Below are 27938 nucleotides of genomic sequence, written 5' to 3' on the forward strand. Positions count from 1 at the left end.
TTTCAAGTTTGATACATGTATTTTTGCTATCAGGTACACTAAAATAGGGAGAGATGCCAGCAAAATTTGTCTATACATCCCAAAACGTGTGAATCACACCAGATATACATATATCTAGAGTGATTCTCATATATCTGAGATACATGATACGCGAGCGAAATGAGAGGGATGTGAGCAAGATCTATAGTGAATCTAAAACTAATTACACTTAATTTTGACATCAAGTATCTCATGTAGTATCCGAGCGTATCTAGTTCCCCCCAAGTTTAGTAAGATTTGCAATACTGTAAATTAATTAGCTCATAAACTAGTGAATTACGTAAAATTATTCATAAATTTATGTTTTAAAAAATTAATGGGGTGAGAGAGGCTCGAACTCTCGACCTCAGGATTACTCTAATTGCTATGAGACCTACGCGCTAGCCAACTGCGCCACCACCCCTTTGTATTAGATAGTCTAGGATGTTTTATTAGACTTTTAGTTGTTGAAACTTAAATACTAAAATGATGTTTATAGATATGAATATGAAATATTGAAACAAATATTTATTGGTACGAATATGAAACAAAGCTATCCATTGTAGTCCATTACAAATATTATTTTACTTGTATTGTAGAACGATCTTCAATTCAAATTATACGTGGAGAAAATAAAGTCAACTTATTGTATCTTGCTCTTCAGCAAAGGCTGAAAAATGATCAATGACAATGACCATTTTGAGAACGGACCAAACAACTTTGTATATTGTCTACAATCTTGTTTTTCATGAACGAACCAAAAACATTGAAGTATATTGTTATTATTATGTTCGGGATGAGTTACAATCTAGTAGAGATTGTGAATCGTCCTTGAACAGATAACAATCCCATGGTTTTCACACGCTTCATTGACCACACCTACATGTTTCATCCTGTAGATAAAGTAGCCAGACATAAAGGATGAAATGTAGTATCATTTCTTTCGCGTTAGTATTTGGAAACACAGATGCACCTTACAATTGTTATAAGAAGTAAATCGAGGAAGAAGATGTCGTCTTACAAGGCTAACTCATGATATGGACCTCAACAGAACTTGCATTGTTGTCTTCAATGTTCTGTTGAATCTTCTTGGCGGAATTTCCAATAGATTGTGCACGTAACAATCACATATGTACTTAGAAGACGCGTTGTTGAACCCTGCCTCATTTTCAGCTTCCAAGACTCCAGAGGCTCTTCTGAAGTAGGTACATTTGAAGGTTCTGTAAAGAAAGCAACAGATGGCTTAGCAATATAAACTTCCAATTCTTCGAGCTGATGTAAGTAGCAAAAATCATAGAGGCACATTTTGATAAGGAGGCTTACCTGGGCTAGCATGTTCAGCCACTTCCACATTCCGAATCACAGTCTGCAAAACATAGTTTTATATCATGCCAAGCTCTTGTAGTCCATATGTCATCGATGACTCTGCCTTTTAGAAGCTTTTGAAGTCGGGATGCTAGTTGCCCATCATCTTGCTGGTCATGGCATTCAAAGAAGGTCTTAGAGTACATTTCTCTCACAATGTAGTTGTTTCTGCATGGATATCAAAGCGAGACATAATGAATGGATCGCTGTAAATTCTGTTAGCCAAAGTTGTCTTGCCGATACCACCCATGCCTACAATTGACACAGTTTCTAAGTTGATCCTGCCTGCATCAGCTCGAACTCTTTTTCAAAGCCAACCATCTTATCTTCAGGCTCCACGACATGTTGATATGTACTAGAGAGAGTCAGATTTTGTGGTTTCAAATCTTTGCTGTTGGCATTGCCATCCACTGCTTCATGATCGAATCAATGTGCCTTTCAAGAGGAAATGAAGTTGCCAAACAGCTATGTTTGGTGAAATTCGATTTTTTTGCTAAGAGAACTTCTCTTGATTCAAAATCAATTGTATATTTGTATCTTCTGTGATGAATGATCCCTTTGTGATTTCTGCTTCCAAGCTTTTCAATGCATCGAAATAGTCTCTAGCTGGATGTTTTTGTTTCAAACTTGCCTCGACTGGCTGGCAAGTGAACACTCCGAGAGTGTACATCTAGACATCTCAATTTAGTCTCAACCGACAACTATATACTCCAACTCATCCCATTTGAGTCTAGTGGACGGACACCCGGCCCAATGCTAAAATGACACAAAAATTACTCTGCTGACTTTATTAAAGAGTAAAGAAAAATCAACACCAGAAACAAAATAAAAGGCTTCCTGGATGCTGAAGAAGAAAAAAAGACTCGCGGAACTATCACCACCACTTGTTTCTAAGTTGAATGACATAATATATAAATGTACCTTTTAACTTGGCTTCAGCTGATATATATGCTCTCCAACTTTGAATGTACGCAAATATGCACTTAAACTATCATAAATTTGAATAAGTAGAAGCACGCATCCTACATGACATATCTCACGGGATATGCTAAAGTATAACACAAAAACTAGAGCTGTACTTTCTAGCTGGTTGATATAAGACTGGACGAAGCTGGAAATGTGATGGAAGCTAACTTAATTGTTTCAAGAAATAATTAAAAGAAAGTCCTTTGCATTAATTTCTATTTTCTAAATTTTAGAGATCACACAACTTGTGACAGTTTGTATAAACAAGTAAGGAAATGAAAACTTCTCATATAGTGATTGTAAACAACTGGTTTGTATTGATACAACAGAACTAACTTCTCATATAAGCTTTGAAGTACAAGAAAGTACTAAAATACAAAATGAGAATGAAGGCCTTCTCAAGTAAATCAACTAAAAATATAGGTTTAATTGAAAGGACTAACTGATACAGACCTCAACAGAACTTCCATAGTTGTCTTCAATTTCCTGCTGAATCTTCTTGGCGGAGTTCCCAACAGATTCTGCAGAGTCAGTTACATGAATCAGCTGAAGAGTGGTTATGTCTACAAAGTCCTGTGGGATCGAATACATGCTCCAACAACGGTTGATGACTAGTCGTTCAAGGCATGGAAAGTGATCACTACTAGCTATCCATTTATGCAAGTACAACTGCTTCAATCGCAAGAACTTCAAGTGTGGAAACCCTTCCTCACCTACTTCCCAGTCAGTACCAAGGCAGGCATCATATCCTAGTTTGAGGGCCTTGAGTTTAGGAAACTTACCAAGAATCTCCAAATCCTTCCAATGCAACCGAGTACCTCTAAAAGCTAACTTCTTAAGGTTCTTCGAAAATGTACCTATAGAAGGAAGAATCAAAGGTGTAGGAAACATTGGTCTTGCAATACCTGTCTTTTTCATCTTAAACTTCAATTCCTTAAGCTGATCTAAGTAGCAAAGAGCATGGAAGACCTCATCCTTGTTACTTCTTATGTAGCCTTCTAGAATGCCATATATCTGCAACTTCTTTACATTGGGAAGTAGTCTAAAGATCGAAGAAGTACACGATAAAGGATTCCATCCGGACAAACACTGCAAATTTCTCAGAAGCCAACTTCTCTCTATAGACTCATGTTGCTTCAAGTAATTCCAGTCTAAAGAGAGGTGTCTCAATTGAGACATTTTGAAAATTTCTGATGGTAATATGAAAGGGCGAGAATACTTCCACGCAAGAGATGTTGGAGACTTGAGTATTAAAGTTTGCAAATACTGAAGGTTAGCTATTGATGGTGGAATGTCAATACCTCGATCATTAGTGGACGAGTAAACACTCAGAGCTAGGTATCGCAAATGAAACAGTTCAACTATACAACTGGGAAAAGCATTCAAAGTCGACGAAGCAAGATCTAGGACTCTTAGTACCTTGAAACGCTTCAATGCTTGCATCATTTTTGAGCTTGAGGGATCATCAACAGAAAGGAGAATAGAGCAGGAATCATTATTGCGAACCATAGACAACTGATTGACAACAATTTTCGATTGCTTTGATTGGATACTGATCCGAACTCTCGCTGTTGAACAATGTCTGGCTTGTTCACTTGGATTTTGATTGTCCATTATAACATTCACAAAGTTTATTTTTCGAGCTTCTCTCAAGCAGAGTTCACGGATCACATCATGCATTCCACAAGCTTTTATTTTTCCATCAAAACTACTCACCCTTTGGATGAAAACTAAACTTCTATCTACAAGATCTTTTAGACTTTGTTTAGCCACTTGTTCCATGCTTTTCGTCTCGTCTACCTTCAGAAAACCTTCTGCTGCCCATAATTTCACAAGTTCATTCACAAAAATCACTTTATCCTCCGGGAAGAGTGCAAAATACAGAAAGCACGCTCTTAGGTGATGAGGCAAGTGATGGTAACTCAAAGCCAATACTCTCATGCATTGGACATCAAGATCTGTGCTCATCACTGAACTTACATTCTCAGCAACACTTCTCCATTGATCGAATCTGTTACCAATTTTGGAAAGAAGTCCAGCTATAACAACAATCATTAGAGGTAACCCTTTGCATTTTGATGCAATTTGTTTCCCAAGTTGTTCAAATTCATGAGGGAAAAAGCCTCTCGCAAAGACCTTTTCATACAATAAACTCCAACTTTCATCAAAATTCATGAGGCGCATTTGATAAGGAGGCCTACCTGAGCTAGCATATTCAGCCACCTCCATATTCCGAGTAGTCATGAGTATTCGACTTCTACAAGTACAGTCTGGGAAACATAGTTTTATATCATCCCAAGCTCCTGTAGTCCAAATGTCATCAATGACTACCAAGTACCTCGGGCCTTTTAGAAGCTTTTGCAACTGGTCTGCTAGTTGCCCATCATCTTGCTCCTCGTGAGTTTGATCAGTCTTTCCACTTATGGAAGAAAGAAGATGCAGGAGTACATTTCTCACACAATAATCTTGTGAGATAGTGACTTTTGCACGTTTATCAAAACAAGACATAACGAACGGGTCAGTGTAAATTTTGTTAGCCAAAGTTGTCTTACCTATGCCACCCATTCCAACAATTGAGACAACTTCAAGATCACAGGCACCTCTAGTAAGTTGGTCTTGCATCATCTCGAATTCATTTTCATGGCCAACCATCATATTCTCATGCTCCAAGGAATGTCGAGATGTACTCCCAAGAGTCAAATTCTGTGCTTCTACATCTTTGCTTTTGGTGCACATGCTCTGCTTCTTTCTCCACTTGTTCATCATCGAATCAACGTGTCTTACTGCTCGTTTCCAAAACGTTAGTCCTTGTCTCATTTCAGTTTTTGCCAAAAAACTTTTGCTCGATTCTGAGACAATCATATACTCTTTCATGTTGTTGCACCCATCCCGGATTGCCATCCACTCCTTCATGATAAAATCTATATTTTCTACCACTTGTTCCAAGAAACAACTCAGTTTCCAAAAAGCTCTGCCTCGCAAAGTATCTGTTTTTGCGCGTACAACTTCTATTGATTTAGAGTCAATCTCCTTTTCTGCTCTATATGCAACCTCCGCGATTTGTAATTCCAAGCTTGCCAATGCCTCGAGATCGCCTGTTATGCTGCTAGGTTTCTCCATAACAGCTATCAACGATTCAAGCTTTTCGTAGAACGATTCCAAATTACATCCAGTCACTTGCATTGATTGTTGTATGGTGATCATAAGGGAACTAATAGCAACAATAGTCATTTCTTTCTTTCTCTTTTTGTGTGTGTGATAATAGTTTCTGCACAAAAGAATAACATTCTCAGTATGTTAAATGGATAAATTGCCACAAGTTCCTAATTTCTCAATCTTATGAAACACCTAGTGCAAATATCTTTTCTCTTATTTCTTGATCACCGTAACTAGCTAACTCGAAGGGACGTCAACAACACGAAAAAAGAAACATCTTTCATAGGGTAATACAAAGGAGTAACTTATTACATATTGTTTCATTTTGTATTGCATTGTATCGTATTGTATTGTTTTAACGAATACAGTGTTTGGATAGATTGTATCGTTCTGTGTCGTTATATAATGTCATACATCCACAATTTGAGTTATAAGCCTACAAGAAAAGTAGGTTATAGAGTAGAGTTATTATGAAAATGTAGGATAAAGGATGAAATATGATTATTAAATAATAAATAAAATGAGAAACAAGGTAACAATGCGATCACACCAAATCGGTCGTTACATAAAATGGATTTCTTCGTCTTTACCTAACGATGGATTTAAACGATAAAGTTTAATCAAAACAAACATTGTATTTAAACTAAAAATACAATACAACGAATAACAACCATCCAAACAAGAAAATAAGTCCTTAAAAATAAGAAAAATCAAAACAAGTTAATTGAGTAACATTATTTTGTGTTCTTATTCCTTTCTTGTAGTAGGCACTAGTTGCTACTTTTTCTTCTTCTTTATTCTCGAATTTCTCCAGAAATAGTCTTTCTACCTCCACCTCCACAAAGTAATAGTAAGGTATGCATACACTCTATCCTCCCCAGTACCCTCTTGTGCGATTCCACTAGATAATACTATTGTATTGTTGTTGTTATCACTTCTAACCTTTTAGTATTAACTTTTTATTCCCCAAATTATTTTTCACGATCTAATACTAAACATCAATTAATATAAGTCTTATTATGATTAAAAAAAATAAATCATATCAATGGTTGTTTGCTAAGTTTAAAGTACACAACTGAAAATAAAGTGTAAAATAATAATAGATCAAAGTTATTCCCATACCTTTGTAGCCACAACTTTGCTCAACTCTTCTGGATGAGAACTAAGTACGAAAAATATTTTTCAAAACTCTATTTCAATCTCAAATTTCGAGTCTTTGGTCCCTAGTATCGAACAATTTTTTATACTAATCCGAAATTCGACTCCTGATTTTCAATAATAGACCCGACCCTCAGAATAATAACATAAGCAATTTCTCTCCCTTTTCTGTGTTGATAATAGTAGACACTCTCACTATGTTAAATGGACAAATTTCTCAATTGAGAAAACATAAAAAGTGCAAAGGTCTTTCTCTAAGCTTGGTCCACGTCGTGCTTCTTTTGGTACGAGAGATAAGGAATAACTAATGTCAGATTACTGTATGAAAATATTTAAGAAGAGTTATTAACAATATTAAAATGTTTTGTATTCTTTTTGTTCATGTTATAGAATGAATAGACACTATTAATGTGTGGTGTAAATTAAATAGCTTAGAAAATAATTTTGACAATGTCCTATTATACATGAAGCCTTGAATGAACTATATTTTCTTCGATCTCTTTTCGGAACCAATTAAGTCGATAAAAAAGAAATATTGAAATAACAAATAATCTTACAAAATTCAATAATTGTGAGTTCGAATCAGCGAGATATACTGCTATCAATTTGATGGATTGGTTGTCCAATTTCAAAAAAGTCCATATTTTTCAAATAAAAGCCTCTCTTTTCTTTTTTTCAAACTTTATCAAAAGGAGATGTTGGTGAGTGCCAACTAACCTAACTTTGTTGGTTTCTCACTTTCTCTATGAAAAAAAATAAATCAGAAATATAAAAAATAAAAAAGAACCTTAAGTCTTTGTCTTTTTATTTGTTTTTATTCGAGAAAAATAAGAAAATTACTGAAATACACGTCTTACATTTTATATTTTTCTTATTTTTAATATTTTTATTTTTAAAAATCTCTAAACTTCCTTATTTCTTTCCTAATTCTAAATTATTTATAATGTATTTGAACTAATTTTTAATATATTCGTGAAAGGTTTTAATGTGTCCAAGCCATATATTATATAACCAATTTATAATATATCTAAGCTAGTTTTAATATATCCGAGCTACATATTTTATATCCAATTTATTTTGCTTTTTAGAAATTAATGAAATTAAATAGAAATAAATTATAATTTCATATTAAAACTATTTTAGAACTCATTGATTCCTAAAATTTATACTCTCTTTTTATAATTTGCATTACTCACGTGCCTAAAATAGTGTGTATCCACATTCTTTGCTATGTTAGTATTTTCAGCGACATCAAAGCTATGAAATAGTTAAGCTTTGTAATGATTCGGAAGGTCATTTTTTTGTAAAATTATCATTTTTACCCTTTTTAATATCGATTTTGAGTCATTTATGTATGTGGACTGACTTCGAGTTTGTATAATAATGTCACATTTGTAAATGAATAATTCGCCTATTTATATACAAATACATATGCATAATATACAATTATCTAACAGGTATACATATACAAATCATCTCTCTCCCACTCTCCTCCCTCTCTCTCTCGCCTCTCTCCTCCCTCTCCCAATCTCGCTTGCCATATATACAAATGCATATGTATATATACAATTATCTTACCAATTAACATATTTGATTCACCTCTCTCCCACTCTTTTCCCTCTCTCCTCCCTCTCCCAATCTCGCTTGCCATATATACAATTGCATATGTATATATACAATTATCTTACCAATAAACATATTTGATTCACCTCTCTCCCACTCTTTTCCCTCTCTCCTCCCTCTCCAAATCTTGCTCGCCATATATACAAATCCATATGTATATATACAACTACTTACCAAAGTCTTCACATTTTATGGATAAGAAGCAAAAATCAAAATCTTCATATGTATCAAGAAAAACAAACTTAATATTTAACCAACAAAAACATTTTGGGTTTATCAAAATTTATCGAGAAAAAAAATATTGAATATAAATAATATAATTTTTTGTCAAGAAAATTCGAGTGAAAGCTCATAATATATGCATAGATCCACCCCTGCCTGTATCAATCTGCTAATGTATGTATGGACTTCAAGGTACACTTATTTAGTGTATATGAAATATATATAAAAAATGTATATAATAGGTATTATGCATGTATAGATTGTATAATATACATTTCCAGCTGGTTTATTTCAGATTAATATAAAAAGAAGAATAAACAAAGATTTTTTTTTATTTGGTCACAAATTACAATATGAAACTTGATTTAATGTCACTATTTCAACAAAATTATTAATTATGTATTTGTTCCAAGTATTTATCAAATCAAGTGAAAATATTTACACCTCATGTTCATTACCTACAGGTACATAAATTAATTGTTGTACTCAAGGATATAGTGAACAAATTTCTAACATATGGGATCTTTATATAAATGAAGTGTTATGTTTCCTCCATGGCAAAAATCTCAAAATGTTCAATAATTCAATAGCAAAAACACATCACTCAATTTCTTTAAATTTCTCTTTTTTCAACGATTAACGTGTGGAGTGATACGTATTTTTTTATTTTTAACGAAAGATTTTGATAGTAAATATCTTACTCTCAAAGTAGAAAGACTGAGTACAAATCTAAATTAATCAAACTTTTAAAATAAGTTTCAGACACTCAAACTAAAATATAATTATAATTTAATGCAGGTCCTTTTCTTTAAACTTTACCCTTTTTCAATGGAAAATAAAATAATAGAAAAGATATCAAGTGAGAGACTACCATACACGTATATATTTTTTTTAAAAAACGCATTACACCTAACACTTTTCCATTATTAGGAAGAAAAGATATGAATTATACCTTCAAAGTTGGAATATAATGCCAAGTTCAAATAATTGCATTGATAGTCGACATATATTTATATATTAAAAAAATATTATGATGACTCAAGATTTTATGTGTTTGCTACATTTTTGTTGACAAAGGATCTAAGATTTAATAAAAAATAATTTATTTATTTTTGAATAGTTTTTAACTTGGAAGGTGCATGATATCTATCCCTGATTCGATTCAATTTAAATGACATCATTTCATGATTTTATATAGAATTTAAAAGAGAACATAACATTTTTAATTTAAAATTTGTGATTTAAAACTTTTTCTGATCATTTGTGTGACTATAAATAATTTTATTAAAGAACAAAAGAAGATCTTAGAATCAAGTTATTTTTAATTTATAGAAAGATCATATGATGATATTTTTTTTTTATCAACTAAAAATAAAAATGGCATATAAATTGTGATTAAGAAATTATAATTAATTGTGAACAAGGTACGTATATATCCATATGTGACGAATTTATTTTCTTGAAAAATATGACTTCTATATAGTACTATAATATAATTTAAATAAAAATTTCCCAATCAAGTCATTTTGGAGCCAATTGCATGTAACTTTCTAAAACAATTAGTAACATGCACAAAACGATATGTCACTTATTACGATACAAGTATATGATCCCGTCATTTCAATTTATTTGTTCTATTTTTATTAAGTTCGTTAAAAAATATCTTCTTTTTTTTAAGCAATTTTTCATAATTAAGAATATTTTAAAATCATAAGATTAAAAGATATTTTTTTACATTATTTAACATGTCTCTAATTTAAGATCATAAAATTATTATTTTTTAAATTGTTATTTTCTTAAATTTCGTATCCAATCAAAATATGACAAATAAATTAAAAAGAAGGGGACTACTACAATGAAGAGCTTTTTGTCAAAGCATGGCAAGGGGGCCGGGGGAATATTTTGGATAAACATTAAATGGGGTATAATAAAAATAGAGATGGTGTAAAATTATTTTAAACTATCGACAATAATAACATATTTAATATAATCTCGAAAATAGGTTATGAGGATGATAAAGGGTACACAGATTTTATCCTTACTTCGTGGGATAGACGAGTTATTTCCGATACACCCTTTCGGCTTAAATAAAACCTTTCAAAGCACTTTGAAAAAAAAACGAATAGAAATGAAAATAACAACAACTAAATAGTGTCAAATGAACAACAAAACTACACAACATACGGAAGAAAGCACAGTAATGCGAAACATAAATTAAATCCTAACTCCCGCGTGAATGAAGATCCCCAAATCATTTGAAATCAAAGATAGATCTACTATAATCTAATTACTGATTCACGTGAATTTAATACTTTTTATTCAAATTTTGTATTATAGATAAAGGAATCTACTTAAATAATTGTAAATATTTGATGATAATCTTATTATTATAATTTTAACTTTGTGATCACCATAGAAACTCACAACTTATAACATGACCACCTTTCAACAAGAGGACACAATTCAAGAGCAACTCATTGTCCTATTTCATTGGTTATCCAACTAGCATGTCATATTATCCAAAAAAACAAAAAAAAAAAATTAAAAAGTTTAATGGTTGGCTAATAATTGACTATTCATATTCACCAATGAACTAATAGCCTCATTTTAATTTCTTGGGAGTATATACTTCAAAATTGACTAATTTAATTTGTGGTTAAGTTAAAGAAGGTTCAATTCTATAGTCTTTCTAGCCATCAATAATTTGGTAACTAGCTAGAAACAAGAAAAGTAATACATTTATTTTTATAATCAAACCACTATATATACATGTGGTGGAGACGCATTGCTTCACGTGGTGTCATCTGACATGCTTCGTAGAATAAATTTTCTATATATATGACGTATTAAAAATATTTATTAAGACATTTTAAATTTATAACTTAGAATAAATTTTGAACTTACCTGTCACTGTGGTGTAAACTTCGTTCAAATCAAGGAGATTCAAAAGGTTTACAAATATATGTACAAATGAAAGAAAATAAATTGTGTTGCAAGTGTAATTTTCCAACGAAAGGAGATTCAATTGATCGCCTTGCCTTCGACTATGGCCCCGGGCACACATCGATACAAAGTAAGGTCTTATTATAGTTTCACAACCACAAAATCAAACACGTACTCATATATATAAAATGAACATTAAGTAAAATTTTGTGTACGTTACTGACTGACGATTACTTATACTAATTGGCCGATTGCAAAAATTGGACTTGGATGGCCAAAAAGCCAAAAAAGGAGGCAATGATAAAAACGTTACTAAGATATTTTCAAAAATTTATACAAGTCAAATATATTTTTTAGGATTTTTATACGACGGTCTAATATTTTTTGAGTAAATTGAAATATTTATAAAAAAACGTTAGATTAAATTCAAATTTTTTGTAAGTTATTGTTACGAATGTTAAAAAAAATATATAATATTTTATCGATAAAGATTGAATATATGTATATATGTGAGCAAATATCAATTCAAAAGTTAAGCTATTAGTAAAATTTAGCCAACAAAATATGACATGCCATTTAATTTTGTCCACATGAATTTTTGAGTAATTAGTCAAATTTTATGAGTTTTAAGGTTCGTTCAATAATAAGAGTACCATTTCAAAATGGTTTCAAATAGATAGTGTCAAGTGATGACTCAATACCTAATTATTTTATTTTGAATAAATATATTTGATTATTCAAAATAAATAAACATATTAATTACTTATGTCAAAAGTAAATATACTTATTTATGAAATTTGATATCGTAACCCCGCTCAGAGCAAAGGTAAATTCGTTATGAATTCTTAATCAGACTTACTATTAGAAAGTATATATATTTACGACTATAATGATATATATCTACTCCAAACTATATATTTATGACTACAATGATATATATCTACTCAATAACGTAACTATTTAATTCAAAATTCTAGATACGTCTTCGATCCGTACCAAATAATGGCCTAAAAATAGCAAACAAACATGATAATGGAGTTAATATTGGAGATAACCATACCATATAAAATTTGTCATAAATAGAAATTAAGCAGCAAAAGATACAGAAATATGTAAGTAACTAGAGCACGATGTCGACTAAGCACTAGTTATACAAGTTTTGTATATAGAAGTAGCCTAAAATGCACTAGTTCCTTATATATAACTTTTTTGAATCTTTCATCTGATGTGTCTGATATTCGTATTGAGATTCGATAAATTTGCATTAACGCATTATAAGATTCATCTGGATATATACAACACTCCTAACATGTTTATTTTCAATATTTCACATAGTATATTTAAGACCCCGCGTGATTTAACAAACATTTTTTTTGTACATTATACACATTTCAAGTTTAGAACCAGAAGAATTCAAAATTCTTTCTTATAAACTTAAACTTTATGCCCATTCAAACAAATACGTACAAAATAAAGTTGTAATATATAAATAGACACTCAAATTTGATCTCAATTAACAAGTAATAATCAGTTCAACTTTGAGTATGTATATATAGACACCTCAACTCATCTGCATATGTTAATTAATTAAACACTCTAAATTACAAAATCGTCTAGACACCTCCAATAATTATGCCACATCAGCATTGAGCGTCTACGAGACACCGTAGCTAGAGACGAGTTGGAGTGTTTTAGTTGCCAATTGAGACCAAGTTAAAGTATCTAGATATACACTCTCAAAACTGAAGTGCTTACTTGTCAGTTGTCAGATAAAACCAAAGTTAAGTGTCTGTATTTATATTACGTCAAAAATAAAACGAAGGAAGTAGTAATAGATTCAATTATTATCAAAATATACTAAAAGAAGAATTAGCAATGTACAAATTGTATAACAAAACAAATTATAAGTTCATCGCTTGTTTTATGAAAAAATTACATAAACTGATACATTTTAATAAATAATTACTGATTTTAGCAATATTTTTTTATTTATTACCATTTATTGCAATACTATGTTAAATCTGTCATAGGTATTAAAAGTGAATTAAGTATGCAATATATATGAATTATAATTATTTTTAAAATATATTATGTTTGTTTGGTAAAAATTTGACACATTGTGTTATAAGTGAATTAAAATGTGTGATAAATGAATTATTTATCATTAAAATTTGTATTATATATGAATAAAAAATTATTCTTTGTAATATGAATTAAACTTGTATTATATATGAATTAAAAGTGATCAAGTGAAAAAGAAATATTATTTCTATAAATGGTAAATATTTTGTTATTATAGTATATTTATGTAAGTTTCCCTTATTTTATTTAGTAATATAGATTAACGATTGATCATAAAAAAAATCGTTAGCTACGAACCAAAATTTAATATAACAATAGATTAACAAACGAATTTCACAAACTAATTTTAGTTTATCTTGGTGTTATTCTCTAAAAAATAATAATTAGGTAACAATAGTAGGATGGATATTTTTGGTAAAATGCCATTAATGTGGCTACTTCCAAATTACTAAAGATAGCATTATACATGTGTCATGTGTGCTATAATTAGTAGAAGGGACCCAAATACAGTGTTTAAGGGTCTAGTAGTGGTATAGGAATATCCAGACAAATAACTTTTGGCCAAGAAAAATTAAAAAAAAAATATGATCAATTGATGACCATGCATATAATAATATAATTGACCAATCAATTCATATGATGGTGGACCAAAAATCATCCAAAAAGTATACAATATAATCACTTCCTTTTATAGATTCAGTGTTTATGATAAAGTTTGTATTTTCTAGATATACACGTTTGTGTATTGCTGGATGCATTCCATTCGTAGCTAGCCATGATTTATAATTGCCGACGCGGTTTCATCGAATCAGTTCAAGATTTGAAATTTATGAATTTTCTGAATGTGTGCTATTATCTTAATCTTTGGTGATATTTATAAATAGATGCTTAAATTTGTATGAAAATGAATAAATGGATACACACACATCCTATGTTGCGTCCTACGTATCGATTCAAGTGAGATAGGTTTGAATTGATTTGTATATGACATGTAGCACACATGTATCTGCATATTTAACTTTTTACAAGATTAAGCATTTGCTCGTATATAGTCAAAATTGGAGGCAAATATATGTCAGTCGAGTCCAAGTTAAATAATATGTCTATGTTTTATGTATGCTTAATAATATATAACTGAGTTCACATTAAATATTTATAATTATTTAGTGAATCTCTTAAGATATAAGCAAAAATATTGAGTTTACATGCATTTATAGGGCTTAATTAGTTCAAGTGACCAAGATTGAGGGACTTGTGACTTAGGTCACATATTCGAGTTATGTTCCATGCGAACTATATGCATGGTAGTTAAAGTGAAAAAAAAAATAGAGGAGCGAGACTATTATTCTTAAGTTTCGAAGGCATAATTAATCCTACAAGTTGAATTCAGACGAATTTCTCGATCATTCATAATAAATTAAAACCTTAGTCGGCATGCCTTTTAGAAAAATACCACACCAAATAATTTCATCCATGAATTGATGCTTCATATCTCTCTATACACATTTGTCTTATAGCAAATTAAAGAGGTGTGACATATTGTTTTTTTGTATATCTAATTTTATCTTGAATCACCAAACTGTTTTATGCTTTCATCAAAGACTTTTTCTTTTTTTCACTTTGCCAAGTCCAATTCAATAATAATAATAACTACGTCTTATTTTCGAACAAGTCAAGTCAAAATAAAGTGACGTTCAAGCTAACAATCCGCGTGCCGCCATATAGCTTAGTATATTTATGTTGTTTGACCTAAGTCTGATATTTAACTAGAGAAGGATAAATCGAGTTCCGAAGGCTACAATTGATCCTAAGTGTTTGGCCACAATTTCTTTCCCACTTTTCCACATGTTACAACACCTATTTGAGATAACACCAAATTTTTCAAAACTTACAATATGGTCCCAAATAATGCTGTTTTCTGTGGAGATAAGAAGCACTTTCAGATCAAAGTAAAATGACATTTTTCAATCTTATATCTTAGTGGGGTTTATTAATTTTTGACCACATAATCATATCTCAATCAGTCAGTTAGTTACCTTATGATCTATAATAGATATTTAACATGAAATTCTGTTGTACAAATGCCTACCTTTTTCTTTATTCAACTTTTTGCCTAATCATTCATTCATTTTTCTTCTATTTTTTTTGCTTTATAAATATATACCTTCCCCTCCTTACTTATTCATCAAATTAACTATACTCTTCTATCTCCTTTCTCTCTTAGTATAAACACAAACAATGGTAATATCCTAAACTCATTTCAAGTATATAAATATTTGTTCATGTTATAATGTCTTATGTTATCTTTCTTTAACTCATTTCATTCATTCACAGGTTTTAGTTCATAACCATGCTGAAAAAGATGGTTCAAATGATGGAGGTCTAGTCGATTTTCGTGGAAATCCAGTTGATAAATCGCGTACAGGAGGATGGCTTGGTGCAGGGCTTATTCTAGGTAGGCTAGTTAGCTTTGTTGTTTTCTTGATCATGGTAAAAATGTTTGTGTTAGTGTATAACATAGTTGTTCTGTTTCAGGTACAGAGTTATCAGAAAGGATATGTGTTATGGGGATATCGATGAATTTGGTGACTTATTTGGTTGGAGATTTACATCTTCCATCTTCTGATTCTGCCAACATTGTTACTAATTTCATGGGAACACTCAATCTTCTTGCACTTCTTGGTGGTTTCTTGGCTGATGCTAAACTCGGACGTTATGCCACTATTGCAATCTTTGGTTGCATAGCCGCTGTGGTAAGCTTAAGCTGTTAGAGAGAACATACCTTTTGTTTCACTTAATGATACTTACGAGCTTGATTCTTTTTACATTGAAACAAACACGTGGAAGTTCTTGCTGTGCTTTGATACCATGTTGAATTGTGTGACTATCTCGTCTTAGATGGTTAAGTAACTTGATATGTTCTTCTTTGTGTCTATAACCAGGGAGTAACATTGTTGACACTTGCAACATCGATCCCAAGTATGAAGCCTCCCGTTTGTGACTCAAGATCGAAAGGTCATTGCATTGAAGCCAGCGGGCAGCAGCTTGCTCTCCTCTACGCAGCATTATACACCATATCGCTTGGTTGTGGAGGGATAAAGTCTAGTGTGTCTGGTTTTGGATCAGACCAATTTGATTCGTCGAATCCTAAAGAGAATAAGGCCATGATATACTTCTTTAACAGGTTCTACTTCTGCATTAGCCTTGGATCTTTGTTTGCTGTGACTGTGCTAGTGTATATACAAGACAATGTTGGAAGGGGGTGGGGTTATGGTATATCAGCTGGAACAATGGTACTAGCTGTGGCTGTTTTGCTTGGCGGAACATCGTTGTATAGATTTAAGAAGCCAGAGGGAAGTCCTTTGACTATTATATGGCGAGTTTTGATATTGGCTTGGCGAAAGAGGAAAATTTCTCACCCTTCTGATCCTGGATTCTTGAATGAATATCATAATGCTAAAGTACCACACACGAAAATGCTAAGGTGAGATATTGTGCGCGTTGGACCAAACTCGTATCTTTCCCTCATAACATTAAGAGTATCTGTCATAACTAACCAACGTGTTCTTGTTATCAACAGATGTTTAGACAAGGCAGCGATTATTGATGATTATGCAGTTGCAGATGAAAACAGAATCAATTCATGGATAGTATCAACGGTTAGTCAAGTCGAAGAAGTGAAAATGGTTCTTAAGTTGATTCCGATATGGTCTACATGTATCCTCTTTTGGACGGTCTACTCTCAAATGAACACGTTCAGTATCGAGCAAGCTACCTTCATGAATCGAAATGTTGGCAAATTTGGCATCCCAGCAGGCTCATTTTCCTTCTTTCTCTTCATTTCTATACTCTTGTTTACTTCCCTAAACGAAAGAGTCACCGTACCAATAGCTAGAAGGATCACGGGCAATAGACAAGGACTCACAAGCCTTCAAAGAGTTGGAATTGGACTTATACTATCTATTGTTGGTATGGTAGCTGCAGCTGTTGTAGAGAAACAACGAAGGGAAAACGCGATACACCATGATTATAACATAAGTGCATTTTGGTTAGTCCCTCAGTTTTTCATCGTTGGTGCTGGTGAAGCTTTTGCCTACGTTGGACAACTCGAGTTCTTCATCAGAGAAGCACCAGAAGGAATGAAATCAATGAGCACGGGGCTATTCCTCAGCACGCTTTCAATGGGATTTTTTATGAGTAGCTTGTTAGTGTCGATTGTACATAAGGTAACAAACGGAAGCTGGCTTAAAAACAACTTGAACAGCGGTAAACTAGACTACTTCTACTGGATGTTAGCAGTACTCGGAGTACTCAATTACTTCGTGTTCCTTGTTTTCTCAACGAGACATCAGTACAAGACACAACATCTTAGTACTACTCTTGAAGACTCGGAAGAAGAGCTCAAGCATTGGAACGATACGAGCATTGACAACACACAAAAGAATCCTAATGATGCAGAGAAGGAACAAGTTTAAAATGCTCTTCCCACATACAGATCAACAATGTCTAAGATTTCGAAGTGCCTCATTCTTATCTAGAGTACTTTGAATTATAATTTCGTATTCGATTTCACAGTAACATTGTGTAGTATTTCTCTCTAGACATAAGGTTTGTGTTTTGAGGTAAAAGAATGAGAGCTATAAGGACATTGAAGAGTAGATATATTGTCATTTGCATAAGCACAAATGTGTATTTTTTTTTGACATAGTGCAAGAAAAGTTGTGGTTTTTTTGAAGAAAAATGTGAACTTGGCTACCTTTCTTTTTTTGTTTCTGGTTTCTCGCTCGGTGTCCGAAGCCTGGAGCTCTATAATACTTTTCGTATAATTCTTGACTAGTTAAATTTTTTGTTTAAAATATTAAATTAATATGATCTAATTTAACTTTAGAAATTAATTACTCTACTAAATATGAATGTTGGGAGTACTATATTTAAACCTTTTATTACAATCTAACTGAAATTTCTTTAAAAATAACTTTTTTATTTTATATATATTCAAGATAATAATAAAATTTGCGTACGTTCAGTCTCCGTCAATTATTATTGTTATTGTTGCAAAACAACAAAAAACAAATAAATATAAATAAATAAATGACATAGGAAAGCTACGGATTACTGTAAATTTCATTTTCCCACAGTTTTCAAATATACGTATACATACGGTCGAAGTTTCGAGAAGATTTGAAGAATTTACCGGTGCCGGAAATGAAAAAGTCCGACGGAAATCCGGCGAAGTACGATTTAGAGCATCGGTACAAGGGAGATGATTCATGGTACGGTGTGCTAGTCACGGTGGACGGTGAAACGATGACGGTGAAGTTCGAGGGATATCCGGAAAAATTCGATGTGAAATTCCTTGCTGATGACTTTAAATCGAAGGAGGAAATGGATGAATTCGTTAGGAGGTTTAGGAATGTTTCGCCACAGCTGCAGGATAATGAATGCAGTAGTGTTAAGGAAGGGATGATTGTCTGTGCGGCTTGTAATGCTTTTGGCAAAGATGATATGCTCTTCTACGATGCCGTTGTTGAAGCGGTGAGTTATGAACTGTTTGAAGTGTGAGAAATTTTTAATTTTTTTCAGATGCATTTAATCGAGGTAGCTATTTCTATACATTCTGATTCTGTTCAATTCTCAGTTCCAGATGTTGAGTATGAGCATAGGTTTTCAGAAGGCGTAACACATAGTCAGTGGAAGAATATTCCACTCGAACTAAGTCATGTTCAAATTGATCACCTTTAACTGGATAAGCTGTTCGAATTGAAAAAAAATTGGGCATGTTTTCATTCATCTAGTGGATATTTAAGTTAACTACAAGTAATATATCATCAACCTCAGGTAGAAAGTATCTGGCTTTTATTGCTTACTGAGAGAAATGCATATGACATATTTTGTATGGTTGACTGAGTTACTTGATAGAAGAATGAAAGAACACATTTTTTGCCAAAATTTGAACCTTAAGTGTCTTTTTGGATGACTTCATTAGGAGTTGAGATGTTCAATTGAAATTTGACTTTGTTCAAGTGTCTAAAGCTTAAGGGTCTGGTTATATATTAAGCTATTTTAGAAATTTATCTGAATATTCTGTAAGCATAGAGGTCCTACTCATGGAATGAAAGGAGGCTTAGTTGCTCGGACTCAGGTCCGGGTGTCTACTACGGGTGTGGATCTAGAGGTCGGATCCTCTGAGTCCTAATCTTAAGATTCGGGGATATAGTTCCATGTGTGGATACAAGTGCAGGAATTCGGCTACATTAGAGGGATAAAGCCTAAATTATGAGATATTATGTGGATAGCTCGAGGAGAAAATAATGATCAAGAGGAGAATCTTGGAAGGAGATAAAAGGAAAGGGAGTGATAATAGAAATTTATATATACAAGATATTTCATTTTCTTCAATGTCATCTTAGGTTATAAAATTACAAACATCATTGGGTCTGCCCGGAATTTCTCTCTCAAATTTGGTCAAAGTATCCAGAACTGATTGACCAGATCGGGTGTGGCCCAAACCCACACCCACATCGTGTCGACATGGGTGCGGTACCGAAAATGAGGAGTCCGAGCAACTTAGAAAGGAGGAACTTAAGGTGAGGAAGGTTGACATAGTCTAACTATGATGAACCTTTGAATTCAAGGATACGGAGGGTTCTGTGGTTGATAACAGCTAATTCAGGATTGAGGCAACTTGATTAATATTACTTGGTATTAACTTCTTAACAGTCATTTCAAACTAATCAACTCGGATATGTTATCTTTTAGCATTGTATAGGTCCTAAGCACGGATGAAGGATGAAGGTGAGGTAGGTTGACATAGTCTAAGTATGATGAATCCTTAGAAATCAAAGATACATAGTGTTCTGGGGTTGTCTGGTTGATGAGTTGATCACTAATTTGCGATTTAGGCAATTTTTTCAGTCATACCGAATTATAAGCTAACTAGAGCAACATTTTCATGGCATGTGTACTTCTCTTTTAATGTGGCAGCTCTAAATGGAGTGTTTATCTCCTTGTTATCAACAGTTGCAAGTAATCTTCTGTTCCTTTTCAACTATCAAAAAAAGCATGAAATAAGAATGTTGAACTTTTATCTAATTGACAAGTTATAACAAACAAAAATTACTTAAGGATATTTATGGAAGTGCATTTTCAAAAAAACTAGCGTGAGAATAGTAATTGGAGATACAAAAGAATTTCCCATTATTATGGGTTCACCAGGGGTTGATATTGAGCCTGTAGTTCTGTACTTGCTTACTTTAGTTATAGGATTTTAACTTACGATATATAGCATGATGTCCCATTGCATAAGCTATACGCAAATGATAATGTGTTAATAGGCAAAACTAGTGAGGGTGTCAACCAAATTCTTGATTATGGAGAATCACCATAGAGATTAAGGGTCTTGAGATATAAAGCTGAAATATATGCACTGGTAGCATTATGTAGTGCAGTGTCCGAACATGTTTTATGTTGTTTGTGTGGTGAGTAGCAGAGATGGATCCAAGATTTGGCCTTTATGGGTTACGGACAATCTCAAGTTTTAGTAATGAGTTCTGACTTTTATTTCTGTACATATTTAGTGAATTCTCTTAGCACATATACAGGGTATGGGCCAACACTATTGGAATCTGGTGGACCCATACCTTAAAGCCTACATCCACCCCAGGTGAGTAGAAATCTGGCATGTCCTTGAAAAAAGCAGTAGCAGATAGTGAAACATTTTTTTTGTGCTGTAGTAAACAGTGAAATGAATTTTGAGATATTTGAAAAGTAGTACAGATATTGGTCTGACATTCAGCGAAAAGCAAGATGACATATTTATTCTATGTTGAGGTCTTGTGTAGGAGGAGATATTTAACATGCTACTTGCTTACTCATTGTGGTGGTGACTTGTGATGTCAATTGAAATGCAACTTTACAAACTAAAGTTGCATTGTCTATCATGGAGTCTCTGTAAGTGGCTCTCTTATGGATGCAGTAAAACATTTATTTGGCCACAGGTTGATGAATGAAGTTTTAGGCTGATTAGCAAGTGACTGAATTCAGGCTAAAAAAGAGCAAGGCATCAATATTTTGTTACAGTCAGAGTGCCATTCATCTCACTAGAATTGAGTGTATCATGAGCGTACAGAGAATACTGTTGTTAAATATCACTTCAGCAGAGATATTGTATCCAGTGCTATTATAGTTGTCAAAAGATTTCTACAAATGCATATCCATCAGATATTATGATCAAGACAGTTTTGGTTCGTACTAAGTGATGCCTTGTGAAGGTAATTTGACAAGATGGTGGGATGAAATAATTCCTTGTTGATAATGGAGGACTTCAAGGCTCAAGCAAAGGGAGCAATTGTTGATGTGGGTTGAGTTTTATGGTAATTGATATTAATAAGATACTGCAGGCTCTTTCCTCAGTATTTCCTTATCTGTGATAAAAAAAGTTTCTTTAAAGGACAATGATCATTCTAGTGTTTCTGTACAGTTTAGGGTGTGATAGGAAAGGAAAAAGGAAGAGGGATAGAGTGTGAGACAAACTAAGCGAGTGGGTTTGTGAACATATTGGGGACTAAAGTTTCTAAGAATTTGGAAAATGATTGTTGCTGTTGTTCTTTTGAGCATACTGAAATTTTCTTACCATCTTTCGTGAGGATGTTGACATCTTTGCTGAACCTCATTAAAGTTTGTATCAGTTTTTTTGTTGCTCAAAAAGTGGGTTTATCATAACATATAAAGTAAAAGTAGCAAGACTCAAAGAGGAAGAGAGGGCTACTTGATTCATATCGATTCGTTGGCCTAATTCACTTTCTTCAAATTTTCTTATTCCTCTCTTTGGCAGATACACAAAAAGAACCATACATTTCACAATGGAGTGAAGGAGTGCACATGTACCTTTGTACTATCCTGGCTTCATGGCCCAAAGAAGGATGACTTGGCTAATTCTGGAATTGAAGGTATATGTATCATAAAAGGCACAACTCAAGTTGATCCTAGAATATCCTCCTTCTTGGAATTGGTAAACCAGAAACACAGAAAGTCTTCTTGCAAGTCAACTTCTACATCTGAGCAAGACAATTCAGCATCCAAAGGATCGTCTCGTACAAAAAGAGTCAAATATTTGTCTTCTGAACAAAAGTCAGATTCGTCCGTTAAGGCAAGTTATCACCTTCTAATTTAGTAATTTGAGTGATAATGCATTCAGTAATTTGAGTGATAATGCATGTGCCTATATCATTCTCCTCTTCCTTTCCTTGTAGGGGATTAGCAGTGCCAGGAATGCGGTTGACGTGAGATGTACAACAGAAGGTGTGCTATGGAACTCCATCACCTGTTACGATGTGGTAATTGCACTTTTTCTAAGTTCTTCATTCTGAAATGCAGCAACAGACTATAGCAGGCATAGGGATCATGATAAAGATCTAGGAGGGCAATGCTCAAATTATCATCTCATGCTAGTCGAGAACTTGGAGAGAACCTTGTTCCCTTCGTCATTGAGAGATTTCATACATAAGCACACTTCTGTTTGGTCACAAGCATATATTTACCCCTGCCCGTCATATATGCCCTATGCACGAGGCATTATCGTGGTAGATTGTGAAGAGAAGCTTAAAAAAATAAACCGGTTTTTGGACAATCCAGCGCACCTTGTTGTGTCCTCAAAGGGAAGGTACTTTCCAGAATTAGTTTCCTTGCTAAGTAGTTGATCCTTTTGTAATCTTCTCTCTTTACATTCTATTGTCTTCGCCGAAAAGAATTGTTTCTTCTCTTATTATTATCAATATATAGGCTTCATTGATGTGTTCTATACCATTATTACGTGTATCAATTAAACTTGTATTTATGGCTAGTTGTTTGGTGAACCTTTTTACCTGGCTAATTCTTTCCCTGTAAATAACTTAGATCACTACCAGGATTTTGTCAGCTCAACTCTGTAAGTGTTTTGTTCTTACTGACCTGACTGATCCCCCTTCGTATTGCATCTGCTTGTATGCTTACTTCATCAAAATAATAATAATAATAATAATCTATCTCCTGTTATAGTTATGTTGTTTGAGTGTATCAGAATCATTGGTTCCTGCCTCTATACAGATTATGAGCTAAAACACATTTTCATTCAGTTAAAGATCATGCTTGGCGCCTTGGCGTGGATCAAACTTGCTTAAATAGATTTTTGGATATTCTACTTAGAAGAGCTTCTGTGCCACAATTACCAGCCACTTGAACTATTTTAGATGTGTAGATAGCATCGGCATGTATTCATGACGTAAAGTTTTATCAAGCTTGCTTGTCTTCTCAAACTTTTTTTTCTTTTCAATTTTTTTTGGCATGCTTACATTTCCTGAGTTCCGGTCTGTCATATTATAGTCAATTAAAAGAAAGAACAGACTCAAATAAAGTTCCCCAGCACTGTACTGTGTAGCCTAGTGGTCCTGCAGAGACAAAAAAAAAACAGTAGGCGACTTCTTCCCGTCTGTCCTAGCTAGCCTTGGTGTCCACAATTGATATGTACAAATTAGGCCGAACATACTATCTTCCCAATTTTCAACTAGCGGTTGCTTGAAAAAATGTCATGTTCATTGAGGCACTATTTGTTTTTGTTTTTGTTTTTCATTTTCAGAATTTGAAAGTTTTTTTTTATTCTATCATCCCCCAATATCTACTTCAAAGGCGAAAAAGCTGGAAAGGAAGTGCAACGCTCTGTTCTGTGTGCACTACCTTGTTTTTTTTTTTTTAATTTATAAATGTAGTTTAAACATCTGAAATCCTTAGATATCGCTCTATGATTTTTGCTCAATGTATAGATCATATTTCTTTTTAACACTCAAGAGTAGAATTTTCATGATGTTCATACGTCCTCTAGATTGATGAAGGCCTAATGGGTTATTTACTTTTTTCCATTTCCCTTTACAGGCCGATGGTTATAAGTGAAATGGATATGAGACAATCCATGATTAAGACATCGCTTGGGAGCTTAATGTACAGTTCCCAGGTAACATTTATGCTATTTATTGGTTAGATTTGATAATGGTTTTAGGACAACTAATGAGTCATAATTGTTAGATGTGCAGTATGGTACATTCTACTGTCACTGCTACTTCACAAATGAGTTTAGTTGACAACGTATTGGAAAATATCATATATATGAAGTTTCTTGATAATCTAGAAGCATGCATATCTGATAGTTACTCGTTACTAGTGAAAAACTGGATGCCCAGTTGTCACTAGTCAAACTTAGATTGACGTTAACTGAAAGATAACAGGAGAGCTGAGAATGTGGGATCAATTGCTCTTAAGATTTTAGGAATCAAACTTATTCGTAGTAAATTTGTATACATGGTCTTGACTCTTGAGAAATGTTCTACACATAATTGTGAAAGTGCTTCAACGAAAACGACATACTCAGTGTAATCCCACAAGTGGGGTCTAGAGAGTGTGGTGTATAGAGTAAATCAAAATCAAGTATCGAAAGTGAATACAATAAGAAGAAGGCATGCTGAAATAAAAGAACACATATGGAAAAGAAATAAGGTGTCTTACTGTCTTTAGAACAAAGAAAAAGAAGGGCGAAATTTTAGGCTGATAAGGTGAAATTGGTTTCATTCGACATATTGCCAGTACATACTACACTATGTGATGTGTGGTGGAGTCTTGAATGCAAGAATAGTCTAGATACAAATAAGCAAATACTTGAAGGATTGCAGGAAATATTTTTTAAAAGAATTTTAAACTTATTGAGGAGCTTCAAGGCCTGAACATTTTATGATGTGTATTTCATATTATATACATCAAATGATTTATTTCAGTTTATTGAGGTTGACTGCTCTCTCCCTCGTGTTTTCTCGGTATCGTGTAGGATGTATATCAGGCAAAAAGTATCTGCCAAGACTTGATAATAGTTAAAACAGGAACTGAAGCATACAGAAAAGCAAAGCAGGCAAAAGATTTATTTTTGGAGTTTGTAAGTCATCAACAGAGACTCTATAAGAAGTTAGCTTTGGAAGAGCAGGTATTTTTGCAGATGCTGCAATTACAACCGCGTTTGGATTCGTATCTGTGTTAAAACAACTACAAAAAGTTTGTGTATATCTTGTTTTACTGTAATGTCTCTAGAATCCTTTTCCTTTAACTAACCTCGCGATGATACACACCTTGTAGCAATCTCACTGTGTGCACGGTTTTTCAATCTTCTCCAGTAAAGTGTCACTGGAAACAAATGCTGCACCTGTGCTGCATTCTCGTTTTCATATTCCTTTACTGTGAAAAACTGGCGTTGTTTCGTATAAATACCTAGTTAATATGTCGAAAACAGCTAGTGTATCGCCATATAGATTATTTGCAGTTGGTGGTTAATGGTGTTAGTTGCACCTTCTACTTACATTGGCTCTCACAACTTAAGCGGAGCGGAGTAGAATGGGGCTACATCCACCCCAACCCGCTCTATTGTCATCCCTAACCAGCATGTTGAACATGTATCAATTGAAGCAAATTCAGTTTTTGTTAATGATGATAGTTCAGATCTTATTCAAAATAATGTTTGTTTAATGTTGATGCATGTTGTATTTGGTATGAAATTTGTATCATTTCTAAGTTCAATAAGTTGCTAACTACCTAGACATGATAAAATTCAATAAACACAAAAAGATTTTTCTTTGGTTTTGGTTAATATTAAATTTTCTTTTGCTAATACATATAAATATTTGGTATGTAATTGGTTTTCCTTCAAATTATGTTTATATCTGGTATGTCTAACTTGATAAATATAAATATTACGTGTATAGTGAACTTTTCATTGTTTTTCCTTAAAAGTCTAGATTTCATTTTATTTATTGATTTAACTAAAAAAGTCTAAATTTCATTTTATTTATTAATTTAATTTAAAAGTCTAGATTTTATTCATTTAATGAATTAACTTAAAAGTTATTTTATTCAATGATTTAAAGTTAGTCTAGATTTTCACTGATATGGAAAATACATATTAAGAATAAAATTGATTGTATAACAGATCATTTTCCAATATAATATTTGGAAAATATTTAATTGCAATAAAATTTTGATGTATATAAATAGTTGTGACATTTCCCTTCTCTTAAGCATCATTTCTCACAAAACAATTCATTAATAATTTTTTTTTTTCATTTTGGTGATAGATTAGCAATGGAGAATAAGAAACCTAAAGGACGCCGAAAGATACCAATGAGAAAAATAGAAAATTTTGGTAACCTAAATGCTAGCTTTTCAAAGCGCCGTATGAGTTTATACAAAAAGGCGAGCAATCTTGTATTTGAATGCGATGTCGATATTGGAATGATATTTTTTTCTCCCGCAGGTAATCCTTTCTCGTTTTTTCATCCAAATGTTGATGCGGTTGTTTCTCGTTTTCAGAATCTCGATATTGAACCAAGTGAAAGTGCGCTTTTAGTCGCGGCTCATAATCGAGAAAAAGTGAATGAACTCAAAAATAAGCTTGAAGTACTCGATGCCATAGAAAACATTGAAATTGCTAAGAAACAATCATATGATGAAATGATTAACGCTAGACAGAAAGGTTGGTGGGAGTCGATTGAGCAGCTTAATGCAAATGAAGTGTCAACTTATGAGACTTGGTTGAAGACTATTGGTTTTAATGTGCATAATCGATTGAATCAAATGGAAGTTGGAGCTTCATCCTCAGATTTGGGATTTAATGGTTGAAACAAAATTAAAATTAATTATCAGTTATAGAAGGTGAACCCATTTAAAGTTTTATTTTATGTTATTGAGATGTTTAATTTTTTGTTATTTTATTTCATTGATGCTATATCCATGTACTTTGCTATGATTTTCATAATAATATTCGATATCGTTATTAAAATTGTTGACTCATTGGTGTATTTTGTAGTAAGTCTCATATATATTTGGATCTAAGATTTGAATTTTATAGGTTTAGATTTGAAGTTTATTGCAATCCATTTGCTCTTTATGGTGTGAAATATATTATTACTTCTAAATTATTTTGTAAACCTTTTAACACAACTAATACGCGTTGAAATTTGAGATTTTTCTGACTTCCCATTTTGTGACACATAAATTCTACTAAATGACACATGACTTTAGAAAATAATAATTATCATTTAACAGGNCCATTTTGTGACACATAAATTCTACTAAATGACACATGACTTTAGAAAATAATAATTATCATTTAATCGACACTAATACAATCAAAAAGGTTGAGATCAAACACAATCGGTCATGACACACTCCAAAGAATTCATCGTAAAAATAGTCTTGAATCCCTATTTCATAACACATAAACTCAAAAAAGGTGACATTTACATTTTAAAAAATAATAAGTATCATTTAATAGGTCATTATCATAATATATGTGACCCACATATATTATGAAAGATCTAGGGATTAATGAAAAATCG

The 27938-nt window shown here is 32.8% G+C and overlaps 4 protein-coding genes and 1 non-coding gene across 5 annotated transcripts; 3 read left to right on the forward strand and 2 right to left on the reverse strand.

Moving 5' to 3' along the window:
• Nucleotides 1-356: 356 nt before the first annotated feature.
• On the reverse strand, nucleotides 357-442 carry TRNAM-CAU. Its single transcript is given in 2 exon segments — nucleotides 357-392; nucleotides 405-442. It is a non-coding gene; the product is annotated as a tRNA-Met (tRNA).
• A 2201-nt stretch (nucleotides 443-2643) lies between these two features.
• Nucleotides 2644-6972, reverse strand: LOC107005284 (putative late blight resistance protein homolog R1B-16). Its single transcript, XM_015203834.2, has 2 exons — nucleotides 6628-6972; nucleotides 2644-5617 (listed from the first exon to the last, which is right to left on the reverse strand). Exon 2 carries the CDS (start codon nucleotides 5578-5580, stop codon nucleotides 2788-2790), a length of 2793 nt encoding a protein of 930 aa, XP_015059320.1. The 5' UTR covers nucleotides 5581-5617; nucleotides 6628-6972; the 3' UTR covers nucleotides 2644-2787.
• An 8644-nt stretch (nucleotides 6973-15616) lies between these two features.
• Nucleotides 15617-18288, forward strand: LOC107007630 (protein NRT1/ PTR FAMILY 6.4-like). The gene is made up of 5 exons (XM_015206319.2): nucleotides 15617-15774; nucleotides 15868-15988; nucleotides 16069-16286; nucleotides 16476-17017; nucleotides 17114-18288. The coding sequence occupies exons 1-5, from the start codon at nucleotides 15772-15774 to the stop codon at nucleotides 18006-18008; spliced, it is 1779 nt and encodes a 592-aa protein (XP_015061805.1). The 5' UTR covers nucleotides 15617-15771; the 3' UTR covers nucleotides 18009-18288.
• A 341-nt stretch (nucleotides 18289-18629) lies between these two features.
• On the forward strand, nucleotides 18630-26067 carry LOC107005355. Its single transcript, XM_015203931.2, has 6 exons — nucleotides 18630-19068; nucleotides 22367-22681; nucleotides 22785-22833; nucleotides 22909-23194; nucleotides 24439-24517; nucleotides 25382-26067. Exons 1-6 carry the CDS (start codon nucleotides 18739-18741, stop codon nucleotides 25586-25588), a joined length of 1266 nt encoding a protein of 421 aa, XP_015059417.1. The 5' UTR covers nucleotides 18630-18738; the 3' UTR covers nucleotides 25589-26067.
• LOC114075245 (agamous-like MADS-box protein AGL29) lies at nucleotides 25398-27364 on the forward strand. Its single transcript, XM_027913735.1, has 2 exons — nucleotides 25398-25534; nucleotides 26676-27364. The coding sequence occupies exon 2, from the start codon at nucleotides 26683-26685 to the stop codon at nucleotides 27217-27219; it is 537 nt and encodes a 178-aa protein (XP_027769536.1). The 5' UTR covers nucleotides 25398-25534; nucleotides 26676-26682; the 3' UTR covers nucleotides 27220-27364.
• The last annotated feature ends 574 nt before the right edge of the window (nucleotides 27365-27938 follow it).

Source organism: Solanum pennellii, chromosome 12 (genome assembly GCF_001406875.1).
Source record: "Solanum pennellii chromosome 12, SPENNV200".
NCBI lineage: Eukaryota > Viridiplantae > Streptophyta > Magnoliopsida > Solanales > Solanaceae > Solanum > Solanum pennellii.